Source organism: Triticum urartu, chromosome 3, assembly GCF_003073215.2.
Source record: "Triticum urartu cultivar G1812 chromosome 3, Tu2.1, whole genome shotgun sequence".
Lineage (NCBI taxonomy): Eukaryota > Viridiplantae > Streptophyta > Magnoliopsida > Poales > Poaceae > Triticum > Triticum urartu.
Window position 1 is genome coordinate 745,771,318 of NC_053024.1, and position 18,627 is coordinate 745,789,944.

The following is an 18,627-nucleotide window of genomic DNA, read 5'->3' on the forward strand; positions in this document are numbered from 1 at the left end:
CTCAGACGAGATCGCGTAGGGCCATAAACAGTGAAGTGACTGTTCCAGACAAGTCTCCACGCTCTGTTAAGCCGGATAAGGGCAAGAAAGGTGCCGTGGCAGAAGGCTCTCCGTCTTGTGGTGAAATGCTGTCACAGCTTTGTGTCGGAGCAAGTGATGCTGAGAAGATGGGGAAGATCGCCCCTACAAGCGCTAGCTTCTTGACTGATTTCCTGAAGAGCGCTCGTGCCTGTACTTCTGATGTGGAGGAGGCAGCCAACGCAGACTGCCGTGCTTCTAGTCCCCATGCTGACGAGGAGATACCTGAGAAGGCAGCAGCAGACAAAGTTTCTAGTCCCAATGCTGACGAAGAGATACCTGAGGAAGCAGCAGCAGACAAAATTTCTAGTCCTCATGCTGTCGAGGAGATACCTGAGAAGGCAACAGACAATGTTTCTAGTCCTCATGCTGACATGGAGGTGCCCGAGGAGGCAGCAGACAAAGTGTCTAGTCCTCATGCTGACGATGAGGTGATACCTGAGGAGGCAGCAGAGAAAGTTTCTAGTCCCAGTGCCGATGAGGCGATACCCGAGGAGGCAGCAGAGAAAGTTTCTAGTCCCAATGCTGATGAGGTGGTACCCGAGAAGGCAGCAGTTGAAGTTTCCAGTACCCCTGCTGATGAGGCGATACCTGAGAAGGCAGCAGAGAGAGTTTCCAGTCCCAATGCTGATGAGGTGATACCTGAGGAGGCAGCAGACAAAGTTTCTAGTCCCCATGCTGATGAGGCGATACCTGAGGTGGCAGCAGATGAAGTTTCACTTGCCCCTGCCGACGAGGAGACACTTTTGAAGGTAAAAGAGGAAGTTTCTAGTCCCCTTGCTGACGAGCAGACACTTGAGACGGCAGCAACAGAGAAAGTTTCTAGTGCCCCTGCCGACGAGGAGACACTTGAGACGGCAGCAGCAGAGAAAGTTTCTAGTGCTCCTGCCGACGAGGAGACACCTGAGACGGCAGCAGCAGAGAAAGTTTCTAATGCCCCTGCCGGCGAGGAGACACTTGAGAAGGTAAAAGAGGAAGTTTCTAGTCCGCATGCTGATGAGGTGATACCTGAGAAGACGGCAGAGAAAGTTTCTAGTCCCCATGCTGAGGAGGCGATACCTGAGAAGGCAGCAGATGAAGCTTCTAGTCCCCCTGCCGACGTGGAGACACCTGAGAAGGCAACAGAGAAAGTTTCTTGCCCCCCTGTCGACGAGGAGATAGCTGAGAAGCCAGCAGACAAAGTGTCTAGTCCTCATGCTGAAGCAGAGATGTCTGAGAAGGCAGCAAAGAGCTCCCCTGCTCCATCAGAGCCGCCGGTGGTGGCTGATAATATGAAGGACGATTACTGGTCTGACATTCTCATAGACGTGGAGGAACCGCTGTCTAGTCTGGCAAAGAAGAAGGACAAGGGCAAGATGAGATCAAGCAAGAAGCAGCGGCGTGACGACGAGATGAAGCAAGATGAGAGCCAGCAAGACAAGGCAGAGGCAGAGAATGGGAAGGCGAACGGGGGTGGCGGCCAGGCAAGCGCGGCCGAGGAGGACGCGTCGCTGATGGGGCTGGTGCTGCACTTCAGCAAGCCAGGTGCGGTGCCCTCGCGTGGCGACCTCATCGAGATCTTCAGCCAGTACGGGCCCGTGAGCGAGGCGAAGACGGAGACGGACCAGCACTCCAGCTCGGCCCAGGTGGTGTTCAGGCGGCGCGCGGACGCGGAGGCGGCGTTCGGCGGCGCGGGCAAGATGGCGGCCCTCAGGCCCAGCCTCGACAGCTTCCGGCTCACCGACTTCCCATCCGCTGCCGCCGCGTTCCGGGGCGACGACGGGCCGAAGCAGGGGTGAACAGGGCTGCTGGAGGTGGAGGAGAGAGGTAATTGGATATGATGATTTATTTATTGCTGCTGCTGCTGCTGCAGTGTAATGATGATGCTTCCGTTCCCTGTGTTTGTTGCATTGAGCTGCATGTGCTGATGCTGTGTTGCTGTGTTGTTGGTTTCAGGTGAAGGAGGAGTGGAGGAGGTGTTTGTTATTTAGGTGGTGGTAGCTTTGTGGTTGTGTTAAAAGGAGGAGTAAGAAAGCAAGCATTGTGGCTTTGTGGTGTCTTTTTGGAGGATGCTGAGAGGTGTTTGTTATTAAGTAGTAGTATAAGATGTAAAAAGACTATGGCATGGTTGCATGTGAGGATTGGATGCATGTGAGGATGTAAAAACCTGGTGACTTTGTTGGTACCCTACCTGAAAGTCTGTCTGTCTTGTGTTGTGTGTCTGGTTGAATTGTGTGGTGAATGAGAGTGCTCTTGGTTGGGGGTCACTAGTTGTTATTGTTGTTGTTGTGGTTATGTTTGTAGCAGCAGAGGAGAGGAGCATTGATGCATCTATGTGCTGGTTAGCTAGCTTTTACTATATGATATGATGAGCTGGAGTATCTTAGTTGGCATGACTAGTAATAATTAACTGGTAACTGATAGTGTGATACCCACCAGGCAGGCAGGCATGCTTTAGGCAGGCTTGGTAGATTTGTCAAGTCTTGTGCTGCAGTGGGATGCATATGCAGTGACTTGCATGGGCATGGGCTGATAAAGCAGCAAAGGCAAGCAGTAGATGCCAACTTTTGATATGCATGCATGCATTCTTTGCTTGTTTATATTCTTTTAAACTGAACATGCTCATCTATCTATCTATCTTTCTGCTTTAGTATGTATGTATGCATTGTATTTTTTTTTCCTTTGGAAAAGTAAAGGTAATGTGAAAGGAAGAGAGAACAAGAAAGGGAGGAAGACAGATGCTTCAGTCAGTTTCAGACCAGCTTAATTTGAGTGACAATCACCTTACCTGGCTGGCTGGCTGGCTGGCATGATGGCTCATGGATCCCTCAGCTGCAGCTGGAGCTCAGTCTGATCTCATCTGATGGAGATGGGAGATGGGAGATGGATGCTCCAGCTTCAGCATGAAGAAAAGAGGTTTGGTCCATCTTTCTTTTCATGATGCATGCATGCAGCTGGAGCCTAATCTGATTTCATCTCATATCATACATGGATGGATGGATGCTCCAGCTCAAGTGTGGAAACATTGCATTTTTCGCCAGCTTAGTGGCTAAGAGAGAGTGCAGTTAGTTACAGAGCAGCAGTAATAGTTGCTGGATGCAGTGACTTGCATGGGCATGGGCATGTGAAGAAAAATGAGTAGCAGTAGATGCATGCCAACTTTGCATGCATTGTTTATATATATATATATATATATATATATATATATATATTCTTTTTTTGCGGGAATTTATATATATTCTTAATAACATGTTCCTTCATTCTCTCTGCTTTACTTACTAGTGTAGTATGAATGCAATGCATGCATGGTTATTTTCCAAGGGACCCATTGGAAAGGGAATGGAAAAGAAAGGGAAAGGGAAAGGAGAAGGAAAAACAAAGGAAGAAGAATGCATGAAAAGTTGACTGATGGGTTGGCTTAATTTGACCGACTGACAATAATCTGGCTTGTTGGCAGGCCTGGCATGATGGTTGATCATGGGTCCCTCAGCTGGAGCTGGAGTGATCTTGTTTAATCTCATCTCATCTCATCTCATCTCTGTGATGGAGCATGAAGAAAAGCTTAATGATCTTTTCATGATGCATGCATGCAGCTGGATCTTTAATCTCATCATATCTCATGGACATGGATGGATGCTCCCTAGTGTTGACGCGTGAAAAGCTTGCTTACTCTTTCCTTGCTTGCTTGCCAGATCTCATGTTAATGTGATGGATATGTACACACATGGACCCAAGCACCTCCTGTAGCATATCCCTTAAGAGCAGCTCCAACACAAACTGACGGCGCTTTTGTTTGCTTTTTGTCCGTTTAGGTCGGCCGACCGCTTGGTGTCCGCCATGTTTATCATTTGGATCGGCGGTGCCGACCCATATTTGCCGGCGTGACTGGCTGGTCGTCCTTTTTCAACAAATATATAGCTTCACAACCAAATAAAGTATAGTTTCACAACCAAATAAACCTGTATTTGAGGAGGAAAAAAAAACAAGAGTTTTAGGGAGTTAAACACTAGCTAGCAGATTACCTAAAACCAACTTTGCTTGAAAAAAAAATTTAGTCTCACTCCCTACAAACCATCCCAAGATGACTATATTTGGTCCAACGCGTGACCCTAGAGTAAAAGTAGGGAGACAGCCATGCCGCCCCGCTCATCGGGGGAATGGAATCCCACACCGCCCCACTGCTCCGGTGACCCTCGCCGCCGACAACGAAGAATTTCATGAATCACGGGCTGAGCCATGGCCGGAATCACGGGCATTCTTCGCCTCGCGCCGTCGTGAGCTACCCACCCGGCTGCCCTTGCCCAAACCCCCTTGTGCCCCGTGGAACAACAAGGGCAACTGTCGGAGCTAAATCCGGCAAATCATCTGATAGGGTATCCTAACTTTGCGACTTGGCACGATGGTAACAGGAGGCAAGGTTTGCCCAGGTTTGGGCTCTCACGGAGGAGATAATACCCTATGTTATGCTTGTGTATATTGCATTGGACCGTGTACAAAGTTTAGGATACGATGAGCCTGACCTCGGCTTATATAGCACACCGGGGGTCCTAGGGTTACAAAACTAGGTCGACTACGTTGGTGGAGGTGAAATCCTTCACGTCTCCGGTATCTTTGGAGTGTACTCCCAAGTCTTCCGGAATCTTCATGTACACCACCATGGCCCGCCCAAAGTGTCCTAGGACGGAACCGACATCCTTAGCCCGATCCACTAGGGCGGGAACCGTTAGGGTGAGAGTCCCCCGCCCTAGATAGGGCATTGTCAATAGTTGTTGGCCTCTGGGGTGTGGCTAGCTGGCCGTATCGTGCAGATAACGCGATGGGCTCTTAGGTCCGTCTCCCAGTCTCCCTCTCATGCTTTCACAGCCAGTGGCGGAGACAGGGGGGACCAGCAGGGGCCATAAGATTACTGATTTGCTGCTAATTACTAGATTAATAATGTACATTTTATACAAAAATACATGTATTAATATTGTTTGGCCCCTGTTATTGAAACTTTGAGTCATTTGGACCCCCTGATCCTTAATTCCTGGCTCCGCCACTGTTCACAGCAGCAGCTCCGAGGAGAGTGGTCGACGTTTGATATTTTGGCGGGGTGGTGGCAAACGAGGAGGAGAAGATGACGTTCAGCTTCATGCCTTCACTGTGATGGCCATCCTTGTCGGGGCATCGTAGGTGGTCGCGTGAACCAAATGTATACTTTAGGGAAGTAAGTTTTAGAGGGTTCACAAGATGTGGAAAAATGATTTCCCTAAAAAATAATTTGTAGAGTGGGAACAGAACAATATTAAATTGTGCTAGAAATGATATTGTTGGCTAAGAGAGTGGCATTACCATTTGCTTAATTGGTGCATGCACAGGTAGTATGGTGGTGTAAAAAGGAAGGTGAGATGAATGGATGGAGAGAGCAACAAAACAAAAGGAAGGAAGGACGTTAAGGAAAAAGGCAGCGAGAGAGCGATTCCATGACAACTTTACAGACAGAGTGAGTGTTGCACATCTCTTCTCTCCTCTTGCTCTCTTCACACTGCTTAGCTTAGCTTAGGTTCATTCAGTGAGTGAGTGGTGGTGGTGTGCTTTACTACTTTGCTTTGTTGCTTAGCTTAGCTTTGCTTAACTCCTCCCTCCCTCTTCACACAGCTCTGCTCAGCTTTGAGCTTTCCTCCCTCCCTTCACTTTCCCCATCTCCTCTGTCTGTCTGTCTGTCTGTCTGTTTTACTAGCTACTACTCGAGTGGAGTGGAGTGCCATAATCAATCAATCAATCGATCAGTGAGTCACCCAGATAGATAGATTGATTGGAAGAGGAGGCCATCATCATCTCCGGGCAGGCTGCCGATCCACCATAGAATAGGCACATGCTTACTTAGCAACCAAGTAAGTATACTGCTAGCAAGAAACACCGACCGACGGCCGGCCGGCGACAACTGGACTGCTCTCCCTTCCTTGGAGCAGCCGGCCAGCTTCCTTCCACAATGGCCGCGGAGACTCCTCCAACGCAACACCGCTCCTCTTGCTCTTCTTCATCTTGCTACCTGCACCGGCGGCTTCCTCTTCTTCATCTTGCTCTGCTGCACATCATCTTGTTCTTCTTCTTGTGCTCCTCCTTCCCCGCCGTCTCACGAGCTCAGATGCCTGGTTAGTATCTTCTTCTTCTTCTTCTCTGCTAATTCATCCGTCAGTTACCATCGGACTACTCGGCAGCTTCTATCTATCTGTATTTACATATTTACACAACAGCTTCACGCACATGTACTATATCAGTTAGCTAGCACCTCAGATGTACTGCATGATGGGTGATGTGCAATTCATTGGTGTTGAGTACTACTGCACGTACATCTTCATGTGAGATTTATTTAATCACAGTATGCCAATTCATCCCTCCGTTCGTACGGAAATACTTGTCCTAGAAAATCCGCAGCTTCTATATACAATCATTTTTAAGACAAGTATTTCCGAACGAAGGGAGTACATTTCACTACTACTGTCTAGTGGGGAATACTACTAGTTCAATTTGCATCAGTAACACCAACTAATTCATCCGTCCATGACATGATTTCAATCAATCACTCACTCATCCTCCTAGATCCATCAGTGTAACTAATTCTTAATCTGTTGAGGTTCATTAACTCAAGTTGCCTCCCATTGCTATTTGCTGCTGCAGGCTTCCTCAGCATCGACTGCGGCGGCGCCGCCAACTACACCGACTCCCGGGGCCTGCGCTGGACCTCCGACGCCGCCCTCATCGCCACCGGCACACCCATCAACACCACCTCCCCCTCCACCCAAGAACAAGACACGCAGTACACCACGCTGCGCGCCTTCCCGTCCGACGGCGCCAAGCACTGCTACGCGCTCCCGGTCGCCACGCGGGCGCGCTACCTGCTGCGGGCCACCTTCCTCTACGCCGGCTTCGACGGCGACGACGCCTTCCCGGAGTTCGACCTCTACCTCGGCGCCACCCGCTGGTCCCCCATCGTCGTCTACGACGGCGCACGCCTCGTCACAAGGGAAGCCGTCGTCTTGGCCCAGTCTGCAAGCATCTCCGTCTGCCTCTCCAACGCCACCACGGGGCGGCCGTTTATATCCACCCTAGAGCTCCGGCCGCTCAACGGGTCGCTGTACCGCACCGACGCCGAGGCCCGCGCCTTCCTCGCCCTCGCCGCCCGCATCAACTTCGGCGCACCCTCGCCAGATCCGGTCAGGTACTCTACTACTCTGCCGCTTCTTTCTTTTCCCCACTTTCTTCTTCTTCTGTTGATTTGAACATGTATATAATCAAGAGTTAATTACACCTGGGGTACATAAACTTTCGCGGTGGTAACGGATTCATACACAAACAAAAAAACCTACAATCAACTTTCCAGTGTTGCTATATTCGTCCTACAAATCACTGGATTCGTAGAGTTTGCCTACATGCCAAATGGTGATTTTTTTTCCTTTTACATAAGTAAATTGTGGTCAACCAATTTAACCCAAATTTTGTCAACTCCAGCAAAGTAGTGTCTTTTTTTTTCTCTTTCCTCCTTAAGATTTGGAATGCCTAGGCCACCAGAATCCTTCATCTTACAAACCATGCCCCAATTGGTAAAGTCATACCATCAACATTCCCCCCAAAAAACACAAAAAATGAGACATCTATGGCATGATTTTTCCAACCAGGGAGTTTCATAACAGAGGGCAAGTAACAAGGGATTTTGACAAACTGCTAGCCTGAAAAGGAACCCATTTTCCTCCAAAACATGACATTTCTCATCTCTTCCTCGGAGAAAAAGTTTCCATAAAGAATTCTTCTCTGGATCAGAGAGCAGACCAGAGCAGAGTTTTTTCAAAAATAGATCGAACCAACAAGGTGGATGTTGGTCTTAGTTTCATATAAGCAAACAACCTCACCATTTTCCCTTTAACCACTGTCACAAAACATAATTTATGTCAAGAAACCGGTAAGGTTTCAAACTTTTCCTTGTTAAAACCCGACCAAGGTAAGGTTCTACCATCAGAATCTGTTTTCCAAATCCTCTTAACACTCCAAAAAAAAGGCATATCATGTAGGGATTTGATTTCTATGTTTTTTTTTTTTAGAAAAGGAGGATGACCCCCGGCCTCTTTTTCTAAAAAAAAGCCCCTTGTTTATAATTATAGTATTACAATAACCATCTGGGCTGGGATTCATCCTTAACAGAAACATCAATATTGCCAGGCAGGGAAGTATCAGGGTGTTCATTACCAAAAGCAGCGCCATCTAGTTCACGTGCACCAAAATACCTTTTAGTTTTCATTTTTTATGTTTCAAAGAATATAATTTTCTTTTTCTTGTTGTTTCGGTCATAATCAAGTACAGTTCTTAGAGTACACACGTCATACCAAATGGTGATCTTTTTTACTCCCTCTGTTCACTTTTATACCACATCAGAGTTTTTCCAAAACGATTGTACTGTTCTAGCATAGTCGGCTCTGCTAGAAAATGGGTTGTAAAAAACCAGGAGAAATGTTCTCCTTCCTTGTTTCTTGAAAGCCCACCAAGTCAACCTTGTATGCAGACAAACAATCACATCTACCAGTTTCTCCAGAATCCAAACAAAGAGACCTATCATGGAGGAACATTATTTCCATGTAACAAGTCACAGGACGTTCTATTTCTAATTATAGTTGCCCGGTTACCATCAGGCTATGAGTTGAGGCATGGCAATATCAGGGTTTTCATTACCAAAATAAACTCCATGAGCCGATTCATGTACAACAAAATCTCTTTCTTCTTCTTTTCTGTTTCAAAGAATAGATTTTCTTTCTTCTAGCTCCTGTTGTTTTGATCATAATTAAGTCCAGTTCTTCTTAAAAACTACTGATTTGTTGATCATGGTTAATTCGATGAATGCAGGTATCCTGATGATCCATATGACCGGATATGGGAGTCGGACATGGTACGGCGGGCCAACTACCTGGTCGATGCAGCGCCCGGCACCGTCAACGTATCCACCGACAAGCCGGTGTTCGTCGCCACGAGCGAGAGGCCGCCGGAGAAGGTGATGCAAACCGCCGTCGTAGGCACCCTCGGCGAGCTCACCTATCGGCTCAACCTCAACGGCTTTCCGGGGGATGGCTGGGCCTTCTCCTACTTCGCTGAGATTGAGGAGTCCGTTGTTCCTGAGACGCGCAAGTTCAAGCTCTTCATCCCTGGCCTGCCCGACGTTAGCAAGGCCACCGTTGACGTCGGTGAGAATGCCCCTGGGAAGTTACGGCTCTACCAGCCAGGCTACTATAACGTGTCACTACCCTTCGTGCTATCATTCGCGTTCAGAAAGACCAACGACTCATCCAGGGGGCCAATTCTCAACGCATTTGAGATCTACAAGTATGTCGAGATCGAGCCCGGGTCCCCAGACGCTCTGGCCATGGCAAGCCTCGCGTCGCGGTACGCGTCCTTCGGTGATTGGGCCAACGAAGGCGGTGATCCCTGCTGGCCCTCGCCATGGTCCTGGGTCAGATGCTCCTCAGAACCACAACTAAGAGTGGTTTCAATGTATGTAATCCATTCACTTAGCTCTCTATTTTATTGTTTCCTGATCTTGTGCTAAATATAGCATCTATCTGCATTTTAACAACCTTTAGTTGTCAACAGAAATCTGTCAGGGAAGAACTTGACAGGGAGCATACCTCCGGAACTAGTGGCTTTGTCATTCTTAGCAGAAATGTAATAATTTTCATCATTGCCTTTCTGCTCACAGAATGTTCTTCTGATTAAACCATAAATTATCACCTTTATTCCTTCCATCCATTTCCTGATCGATCATGAATTTCTCTGCAGCCGACTTGATGATAACATGCTGACGGGTCCGATTCCAGACCTTTCTGCCTCTTCGAACCTCTCAATCATGTGAGTCACCTGCCTCATTTCAGATTTTTCACCTCCCACTACCACTGATTTCTCATGAGTGGATGCTTAACTAATTTTCTCACTGAATAAAAATGCAGTCACTTTGAGAACAACCAGCTTACTGGCAGTGTGCCTTCATATTTGAGCAGCTTGCCCAAGCTCACTGAGCTGTGAGTCTTTCATCAAACCCTTGCTTAATTACTGTCCAATTGACTGCAGTTTGCCTGCTATATTAACACCTAGTCAGTTGTAGTACTAAAGATTTGGTCATAACAAAGAGAATAGCAGGCCTTTGAGAACTGACTGTCGACTATTATTCTACATGTAATGCAGCTATCTTCAGAATAACAAGCTGTCTGGTTATATCCCCAAGGCTCTGAAAAGCAGAGGCATTGTTTTCAAGTTGGTATTCTTTGCTTCATACACTACATTAATGAGCATATTATTTCAGCAACAGTTATTTAAAATAGCTTGCTATCAGCGAGTACTAATATTTTTAAGCTTTCCTCGCTGTAAAATTTTCAGCTATGCTGGCAATATGGACCTGAAGGCAGGGAATCAAGAGAAGCACCACCTGATAATCATCATATCTGCGCTGCTTGGAGTATCCTTGCTGCTTGCAGTTTCCCTCTGTTGCTACGTGCTGACACGCAAAGCCAACAAGAAAAACTCACCACCAGAAGGTCGCCTCCTCGCATCTTGTTGTATTTTTATTGGAGTGTTTCCTTCTGTGTGCGTGTGAGTGTTCTCAACTCTTCTATAACCTTCATTCATTCTGGTTCAGATGACCTTACCAAGGCGCCCCCGCCCGCGCACAAGCTGCAGAAGTCAGACGCGCCGTCCTGCGAAATCGCCACCGAGACCTGCCATCCCTTCAGATTATGCGACCTCGAAGAGGCGACCAAGAATTTTGAGAACAGGATTGGCTCTGGAGGTTTCGGGATAGTGTACTATGGGAAGCTGCCGGACGGAAGGGAGATCGCGGTGAAGGTGCCGACGAACGACTCGTACCAGGGGAAAAAGCAGTTCACGAACGAGGTAGGTTGTGTTAATTTGTTTGCCAGCAGAATGCTATTGTAGCCTTGGATGTATGAGGTACGTGCTCAGTAATTCTCGACATGTGTTGCTGCTGTTAATTTGTTCATTCAGGTATCCTTGCTGTCGAGGATACACCACAGGAACCTGGTGGCGTTTCTGGGGTACTGCCATGAAGACGGGAGGAACATCCTGGTCTACGAGTTCATGATGAACGGGACTCTGAAAGAGCATCTCCATGGTAATTTTACTTCTACTCCTGCATGTAGTGGATCGCATATAAACAAAGTGATTTAGAAAAAAAAAATCAGACAGCATCAAACCATGTGTTTGTTTGCAGGGCGTGACAAGCACATAAGCTGGATCCAGCGACTTGAGATTGCAGAGGATTCAGCAAAAGGTTAGTATTCAGTAAATTCAGACATAAGCATATGCTCAGATGGTAGTAGTACATATCTGAACCTGTAGAAACTGAATTTGGATGCAGGGATCGAGTACCTGCACAGCGGATGCACGCCGTCGATCATCCACCGGGACATCAAGACGAGCAACATCCTGCTGGACAAGCAGATGCGGGCCAAGGTGTCGGACTTTGGGCTGTCGAAGCTGGTCGCGGAGGAGTCCCACGCGTCCACCAACGTCCGCGGCACGCTGGGCTACCTGGATCCACAGTCAGTACTCACTTCTCATCAGCCATTTTTACTCTCAGGCCAACTGAACCCAAAACTGTAGACTGCAGTCTCAGCTTGCAAATGGCAAGGTTTCAGACAGTAACGCATGCATGTGTGTGGAAAATGCAGGTACTACATCTCTCAGCAGCTGACGGAGAAGAGCGACGTGTACAGCTTCGGGATCATCCTGCTGGAGCTCATCTCGGGGCGGCCGCCCATCTCCGCCATGACCTTCGGCGACCACTTCCGCAACATCGGGCCATGGGTCGGTCATCATTTTCTTGAGTCATTCATCCAGTGGAATAAACGTGTCATATATGTGCTGCTACTGACATATTGAAAACAACAAAACAAAACAAAACAAAATGTGGCAGGCCAAGTTCTACTACGAGAGCGGTGACATCGAGGCGGTGGTGGACCCGGCCATCTCTGGGGAGTACCGGGACGTGCACTCGGTGTGGAAGGTGGCGGAGACGGCTGTGCGGTGCATCGACGCGGATGCGAGGAGGCGCCCCTGCATGGCGGAGGTGGTGAAGGAGGTGCAGGAGGCGATGGCGCTGGAGCGGCCACCCAGCGAGGCGTCGGCGTTGGCGTTGGAGCGGAGGGCGTCGTTCCCGTTCTCGCCGGCGGGGGCGCGGTCCGGGACGGTGCGGTCCCACGACATGATCATGGACAACCTGATGCGCGAGGACGACGAGTCGTCTTCATTCCCCAACACCCTCCGCCACCCCGAGCTGCGCTGATCCATCCCTATGGCGTTTCAAAACTGAAACTCAAATTTATTATGTCTCGCCGGGATCGAGTTTTGTTCCCACATTTTTGATTGATTGATGATGATTCGGGGCTGTATAAACTAAGTAAGTGATGTAGGAGTAGCACTTGGGTATTTATTTTACCTAAATCCTAAAAAGTGGTCGAGTGCTACTTTGTCTTAAAGAGCACTCGGGCTCGTGCGACGTCCGATCGAGATCTTGCGGTCACGTGCGTTTTCTAGTGGGCTCAGGGGAAACCGTCGATGCGCGCGCCAGGTGTCCCCTGGTCGTGGTGGTCGAGACCCGTTGGTTCTCGAGTGCGGTTGCTTCTCTCATCCCCTCTCCTGTTCCTCTCCACTCCCCCTCCCATTCGAAACTGCCCCGAGCCCAGCGACAGATCTCGTTCCAATCCCCCCAACTCCTCCCCCAAATCCAGCGCGAGAGCAGCCGGCGGCGTGTCGGCGATTCGGCGCTTGTCTTCCACCGGAGCTAGGGAGGGACAGAGGGCGCGGCGTGAAGGAAGGTGGTGCAGCGGCGGAGACGCGACCGAGGAGAGACGACGCGCTGCAGGCCGCGTCAGAAGGAGCAGCACCGGAGACTCGGCAGAGGAGGAACGGCGTGCGCGGCCGTTGTTCTGTTGGCGCAGAAGGGCAAAATCGCGGCGAATCCCTGGTATGCCTCCATGCCTATCGATCTCTTACGGTCATACGCGTTTAGGAACACCAAATCGATGTGCTCTGCCGCTCCGCCGCGGACAGAGGAGGAACGGCGCGCGTTGACGGGTCTCCGCGGTGCCGAATCGCGGCGGGTCGACGCGCCCCTCCACTAAGTTGATGAAATCGAGTAGCAGATGGTAGAAATTGTTTGGAGCACTTGTTAATTTGGAGAGGGACGACGACACGGGGCATTTCGTGTTCCTAGGCTACTGGTGAACTGGGATCCGTAGGTTTCGAAGGCAAGCCTTGGGGCTGTAGTTTTCTGGTGTTGTAGATATGGAGGTCGATCCTGATTAACGACTGACTTGCCTGAATATGGTTCATGTGTTGCCTGCGCAGGAGTGTTTGACAGTGTTTTTGATTTAGTGTACGAGAATAATGCTTCTCTCATGTCAATGTTGCCTTTGTTTTGTGAGTGACTTGCCTGATATGGTTGATATGTTGCCTGCGCAGGTGTTTTTGACAGTGTGTTTTCATTTAGCGTAGGACAGTAATGCTTCTCTCATGTCAATGTTGCCCCTGTATTGTGAGTGACTTGCCTGACATGTTTCATGTGTCGCCTACGAAGGTGTTTTGAAAGTGTGTTTTTGGTTTATTGTACGACAGCAATACCTGTCTCATGTTAATGTTGCCCTTGTTTTTGTGAGTGACTTGCCTGATATGGACCGTGTGTTGCCTACGAAGGTGGGTTTGACGGTGTGTTTTGATTTTCAGTGCAGGAAAGTAATGATTTAGCAATGGAAAATGCACATGTGACTTTGTTGTGTGTGTGTGACGTAGGAAGTAATCCAGTAGAGGGAGGTTAATAGGGCTATTTGTAGGACAGTTTTAAGCATTTCACGAGGATTCATTTTGTGATTTTCTGTTCTATGCGCCTTTATTTGTTTCAGATTTTGTAGGACATGTAGAGGGAGGGTAATAGGGCCAATTATAGGATAGTTGTAATATAGTGAAAATCAGATAGTTTACAACCCTTTTCACTGCCCACTTTTTGTAAGTTGCTGTTTGTTATGTTCAGTAAGAATTTAGTAAAACGAAATTCGTTGGATGATATAGAGTTCTTTCAGAATCATTTTTCTAATGTGCTTTTTATGATGAATCTCACTGTTTTGTCTTTTAAATATGCAGCAGAAAATAGATGGCTGGGACAAGTCATAAGTCTAAACAGGATGGACCTGCTGGATCAAGTCATGACGACCTTGCATCTCATGGGAATGAAGAACATCAAGCACAGGTGTGCACATGCTCAGGAAGTTTTATGTTCTTCCTGTACATAACAGAGTTTGTTTTTTTTCATTTTTTATTGATTTATGTGGTTTCCATCTCCCAGCCCTGTTTTGAGATCCTTCCTTGAACTATTCATTTTGATTGAAAACCCCATTTGCAAGGAATATGCATTGTAATGCACCTTGGCATCTTCCAAAGTGTCGAACCTCATGCCCACGTAAGGCTCTTTGGGCTGTGACCAAGCTTCATCATCATTTTCAGCACCCAAACCATTACCAACAGTGCCACCGGTATCACCTGCAGCACCTGTGCCATCCAGGGTATGAGCATCACTCCCAGTTGCTATAGCTGCAGGTACTTGTGTACTGCCCGGAGCACGACCCCCATGACTTGACTGCCCATCTGCCTCCATTGCTTCTGTAGCAGCACCATCGACTCTTTGGATGATAGGGGGATTAGGTGATTCCGCCACAAATTCTGCATTTCCAGCACCATGTTGTGTACAGTACAATGGATCATCATTATTTTCAGCTGGTACTTCATTCAGATCAATCATTGTCAACCTGTTTTATTCATTGAGAATATGAGAAAAAGTAAAGCAAGTCAGCAGAGGGATGGAAGCAAGTAGCACAGTAAATACAGGCAAGCCAATAGCTCACCCACCAACCAAAGCAATTTTTACGTTGTTGAGGCAAGCTAGTACCACACTAAAATCAGGCAAGCAAACAACACAGCAACGCAAGCACACCAGATTCACAAGATAGCAGTTGAACATAACCAGGAAATTCAAAGTGCACTATCAGGCAACCCAAACCATATAATCAGGCAAGTCAAACTATATATGTCAGGCAATATATTATTTACAGGATATGCATAGAGCTTGCCTGAATGAACCATGTTTGTACATATAAACATAACATAGGCTTTTTGTTTTTTGTGTTTCATAATATATTTTCTTTTTTTGTTTTTCTTTAAATGCAGGCAACATTTGATTTTTGGGGAAGCAAGCATACCGCCATAGAAGTGCTACTTTTGAAGTGTCTTCAGGATGTAATTCACTCCCAATTCAGAGAGATCAGAGCATGTTTAGTGTTAGGAAAAACTTAAGCTAGAATTATGGGCATGTTAGTGTGTTAGAAAGAACTTAAGTTGACATTTTTAGGTTTCATCTTTTATACCAGCAAGTTTGTGTGTCTTTGGATATGCTCAGTATGCTTTTGAAGTAATGTTTCGCAGCTGAGATAGTTGTTGGTATATGTATTTTTTTGTTGGCTTTTTCCTTCTTTTGCAGGATGAAATACTAATAATTTTGCAACTGTATACTGGCAACTTTTCCAACTTTTTTTGGATCATGGTGAAGGATATGATACAACAAAGGTAATTTGTACTACGCAACTGTCTCTTGTTTTTTAGTTGCAATTTCAGTTACATTTATTTTTTCTAGTGTGTTTTCACTATCGTAACCAAGGAATAATGGAAACAAATGTCCAAGAGGAATCTTTTTTCTAGTTTCTTCAAGAGTTGCCTCGACATCATTATGCTTTTTTGCTTCATCCTATATTTGTAAGTTGCTCCAATAAGCCACATTGATGTCAGTATTCATTGTCTTATAAGTTTCAAAAGTGTTCATGTTTTTGCCATGGCATAAGTTTTCAAAGTTTTGTGCAGACATATACTTAGTTGCCTCATTATAGCACTGTTTTTGCTCAAACAGAATGTTTATTTTTTCACTGTTTTAAGCAATTAATAGAACCGGAACACGTCAGAAAGATCATGATCTGTTTGTTTCTCATCCTCTTATAAGCACTGTTTTGCTCAGTTGTTTTCTTGCTCAAGCCATTATATTTTCCTAATTTTTTTGTCAGCATTTACTATCAGCACTTGCCTACAGATTTATAGATGTGTTCATATGCAACAGATTTGGAAATAGATTTTGAAGCCTGGGAAGAAATATGATGCTTAATATCAGACTAAATTTGCCCAAATCAGGGGGCTGAAACTTGCCCAAACAGCAGTCTAAACATGCTTAACATCACAGCTTTTTTACACAATGTTTTGCACATCTGAAGCCTTACAGAAGAGGCAAATCGTGGGGAAAGAGGAGGGGGATCTGGAAGATGAGCCAAATCTGACCTTTTTGTCTTGTTTTTTTGCCTTTTTGCAGGGCAATCAGGAACCAGGCGCCTAGAGAAGAAACATCAATGAAGCCGCCATTGGTGGGCTGTGAAGGTTTGCTTTGGATCTGGAAGTGGTGAGGGGAAGGGGCGTGCTGTCCTTCTTTGCTTGAGAGAGAAGAAGATGGGGCTGGTGAGGACAAAGGAGGAAGGAGATGTGCAGGGGTGGGGGAGGGATCGGGCAAAGGGGAGGACCAGGTGTTTTGACCGCTCGATGGGTGGTTGCGGGAATCGGGAGCGGGGGCCAGGTACTTTCCTATCCTGGACAGTGGGGACAGAAAATTACCTTTTCTGGGTGGCTGCCAGGAAACGCTAGGGAGCACCCGGCTGCTTCGTAGACGCGTCCTTTATTTTATTATTCTAGACACACACACACACAAAGAAAGATTGATTTGGTCCCTTTTTTTGTTTAGAAGGAAAAGGTGTTGATTTTGTATTGGCACGGCACCGGGAGCAGCACAGAAAAAGATTGCTTTTTTTTTTCTGGTGGGCCGAACCCGTGCAGCAACAGAAAGCGTTGAATCGGGTGGGCTTTGGATGGGCCGAGCGGGGGGCAGCTTGGTAAATTCACAGTTCGGGCAGTAGGGGGTCGCGATTAGGGTTCCCACGCCCCGCCGCCGCCGCCGCTAAAAAAACAGACGCCTTTCTTTGGCAGCTAAGCTAAACCCTCACCCACAGCCGCAGCAGAGCAGAGGGATAAACCCAAACCCCTCCCTCCATTCGAACCCAAACCAAACCCGAGCCGCCGCCCGCGGAATCGAATCTTCGCCCCCTCCCGCCTTCCTCCTTCCCTTCCCTTCCCTTCCCTTCCCCGCGCGATCAATCAAGCGGGCGATCGGGGAGCAGCGGCGATCAGGAATCGATCCCTCCTCCTCATACAAGATGTCGCCGGCGGAGATGGAGTCCCACAAGATGGTTGAGGTGGAGGCGGCGGCGGATCCTGAGGAGCGCACCGCCTCCGGTGACCCCAAGGCCTGCGACGACTGCAACACCACCAAGACGCCGCTCTGGCGCGGCGGACCCAACGGACCAAAGGTACGCTCTTTTTTACTTCTTGTTTTCTTTTCCCCTTCCGCTGTCCGGCTTCGATCTGCTCTGTTCCGGTCGATCCTTGTTACGATCAATGGTTGAATGCCTCATCTTATCCGACCCGATCCATCTGATCAACTGATTTGAATTGATTTGATTTCATTTGATCGCAGTCGCTGTGCAACGCGTGCGGGATCCGGTACCGCAAGAGGCGGCGGGTGGCCATGGGGCTCGACCCGGAGGCCAAGAGGAAGCCCAAGAGGGACGACGCCATCCTATCCAAGGCGGAGGCTTCTAGTACCAAGGAGGAGGAGGAGGAGGACAACAAGGCCAGCACCAACAAGATCAAGACCAAGACGACTACTCACACCGTGGAGCTCCACATGGTGGGGTTCGCCAAGGACGCGGTGCTCAAGCAACGGCGCAGGATGCGGATGCGGCGGAGGAAGCCGTCGTGCCTGGGCGAGGAGGAGCGGGCCGCCATCCTCCTCATGTCCCTCTCCTCAGGCGTAATATACGCCTGATCCATCTCCTTGGATCGGTCCCAGTTGGAACAAGATGAACATGAAGAGGTGTTGTTGGCATCCATCAAATCAAATCAAATCAAATAATCATCTATGCTATGCTGTATGATGATCTAGTCCTAGATCAGCAGCCTACCTACCTAGCTGTGTGTGTGTTGGTTGCTGCTGCTTACCGTTGCTTCTTTCGTTGCTAGCTAGCTAGTGAGTACTTTGATCCCCTGTGCTGTTAATGCCTGTCCGTCCGTCTGTTTGTTTGTTCCAAGTATGTACTGTCTGACTTAATCTGCAATGCAATGCAATGCAAAGTGACAAGAACAAGTCAAGTCATGTTAATCCTGTCTAGTGTTGCTGTCATTCTTACTTTCCTGAAGCAGCAGGGAGCAGAGTAGGGGTGAAGTAGTAGAGTGGGGCAGGGGATGATGCAAGAGGTGATGGATGATCACATTTCATGTCTGCAGCATCCATTGCATTCCATGGTACACCACGGCGGCATAAGTTAGTTAGTTAGTTAGTTATTTCCCAAGTTGGAAAGAAAGAAAGAAAGAAAGAAAGAAAGGGAAGTCAGCCATCGA

The 18,627-nt window shown here is 47.8% G+C and overlaps 3 protein-coding genes across 4 annotated transcripts; all 3 read left to right on the forward strand.

The window, feature by feature from the left end:
- Positions 1–2,324, forward strand: LOC125546425 (serine/arginine repetitive matrix protein 2-like; the record flags this gene model as incomplete). Its single annotated transcript, XM_048710690.1, is given in 2 exon segments — positions 1–1,884; positions 2,014–2,324. A coding segment is annotated over 1 exon segment (1,856 nt), but the record flags the coding sequence as incomplete, so codon positions are not given.
- Positions 2,325–5,608: 3,284 nt separating this feature from the next.
- On the forward strand, positions 5,609–12,569 carry LOC125546426 (probable LRR receptor-like serine/threonine-protein kinase At1g67720). Of its 2 annotated transcripts, XM_048710691.1 has the most exons (14): positions 5,614–6,191; positions 6,718–7,258; positions 8,932–9,573; positions 9,673–9,744; positions 9,859–9,927; positions 10,026–10,097; positions 10,261–10,329; positions 10,453–10,610; positions 10,712–10,965; positions 11,077–11,203; positions 11,303–11,362; positions 11,450–11,633; positions 11,763–11,898; positions 12,008–12,569. In XM_048710691.1, exons 1-14 carry the CDS (start codon positions 6,029–6,031, stop codon positions 12,374–12,376), a joined length of 2,916 nt encoding a protein of 971 aa, XP_048566648.1. In that variant the 5' UTR covers positions 5,614–6,028; the 3' UTR covers positions 12,377–12,569. The 2 variants fall into 2 exon arrangements, with proteins under 2 accessions (XP_048566649.1, XP_048566648.1); XM_048710692.1 differs by lacking the exons at positions 11,450–11,633; positions 11,763–11,898; positions 12,008–12,569 and having other exon boundaries at positions 5,609–6,191; positions 11,303–11,367.
- A 4,566-nt stretch (positions 12,570–17,135) lies between these two features.
- On the forward strand, positions 17,136–18,378 carry LOC125549607 (GATA transcription factor 16-like). The gene is made up of 2 exons (XM_048712966.1): positions 17,136–17,537; positions 17,705–18,378. Exons 1-2 carry the CDS (start codon positions 17,385–17,387, stop codon positions 18,053–18,055), a joined length of 504 nt encoding a protein of 167 aa, XP_048568923.1. The 5' UTR covers positions 17,136–17,384; the 3' UTR covers positions 18,056–18,378.
- Positions 18,379–18,627: the final 249 nt, after the last annotated feature.

Excerpts from the sequence above, each read along its gene's own strand:
- LOC125546426 (XM_048710691.1), top strand. The coding sequence starts at position 6,029 with ATGGCCGCGGAGACTCCTCCAACGCAACACCGCTCCTCTTGCTCTTCT. Across the intron at positions 6,192-6,717 it reads CTCACGAGCTCAGATGCCTG|GCTTCCTCAGCATCGACTGC; the intron begins GTTAGTATCTTC and ends TTGCTGCTGCAG. Across the intron at positions 11,363-11,449 it reads TGCAGAGGATTCAGCAAAAG|GGATCGAGTACCTGCACAGC; the intron begins GTTAGTATTCAG and ends ATTTGGATGCAG.
- LOC125549607 (XM_048712966.1), top strand. The coding sequence starts at position 17,385 with ATGTCGCCGGCGGAGATGGAGTCCCACAAGATGGTTGAGGTGGAGGCG. Across the intron at positions 17,538-17,704 it reads GCGGACCCAACGGACCAAAG|TCGCTGTGCAACGCGTGCGG; the intron begins GTACGCTCTTTT and ends ATTTGATCGCAG.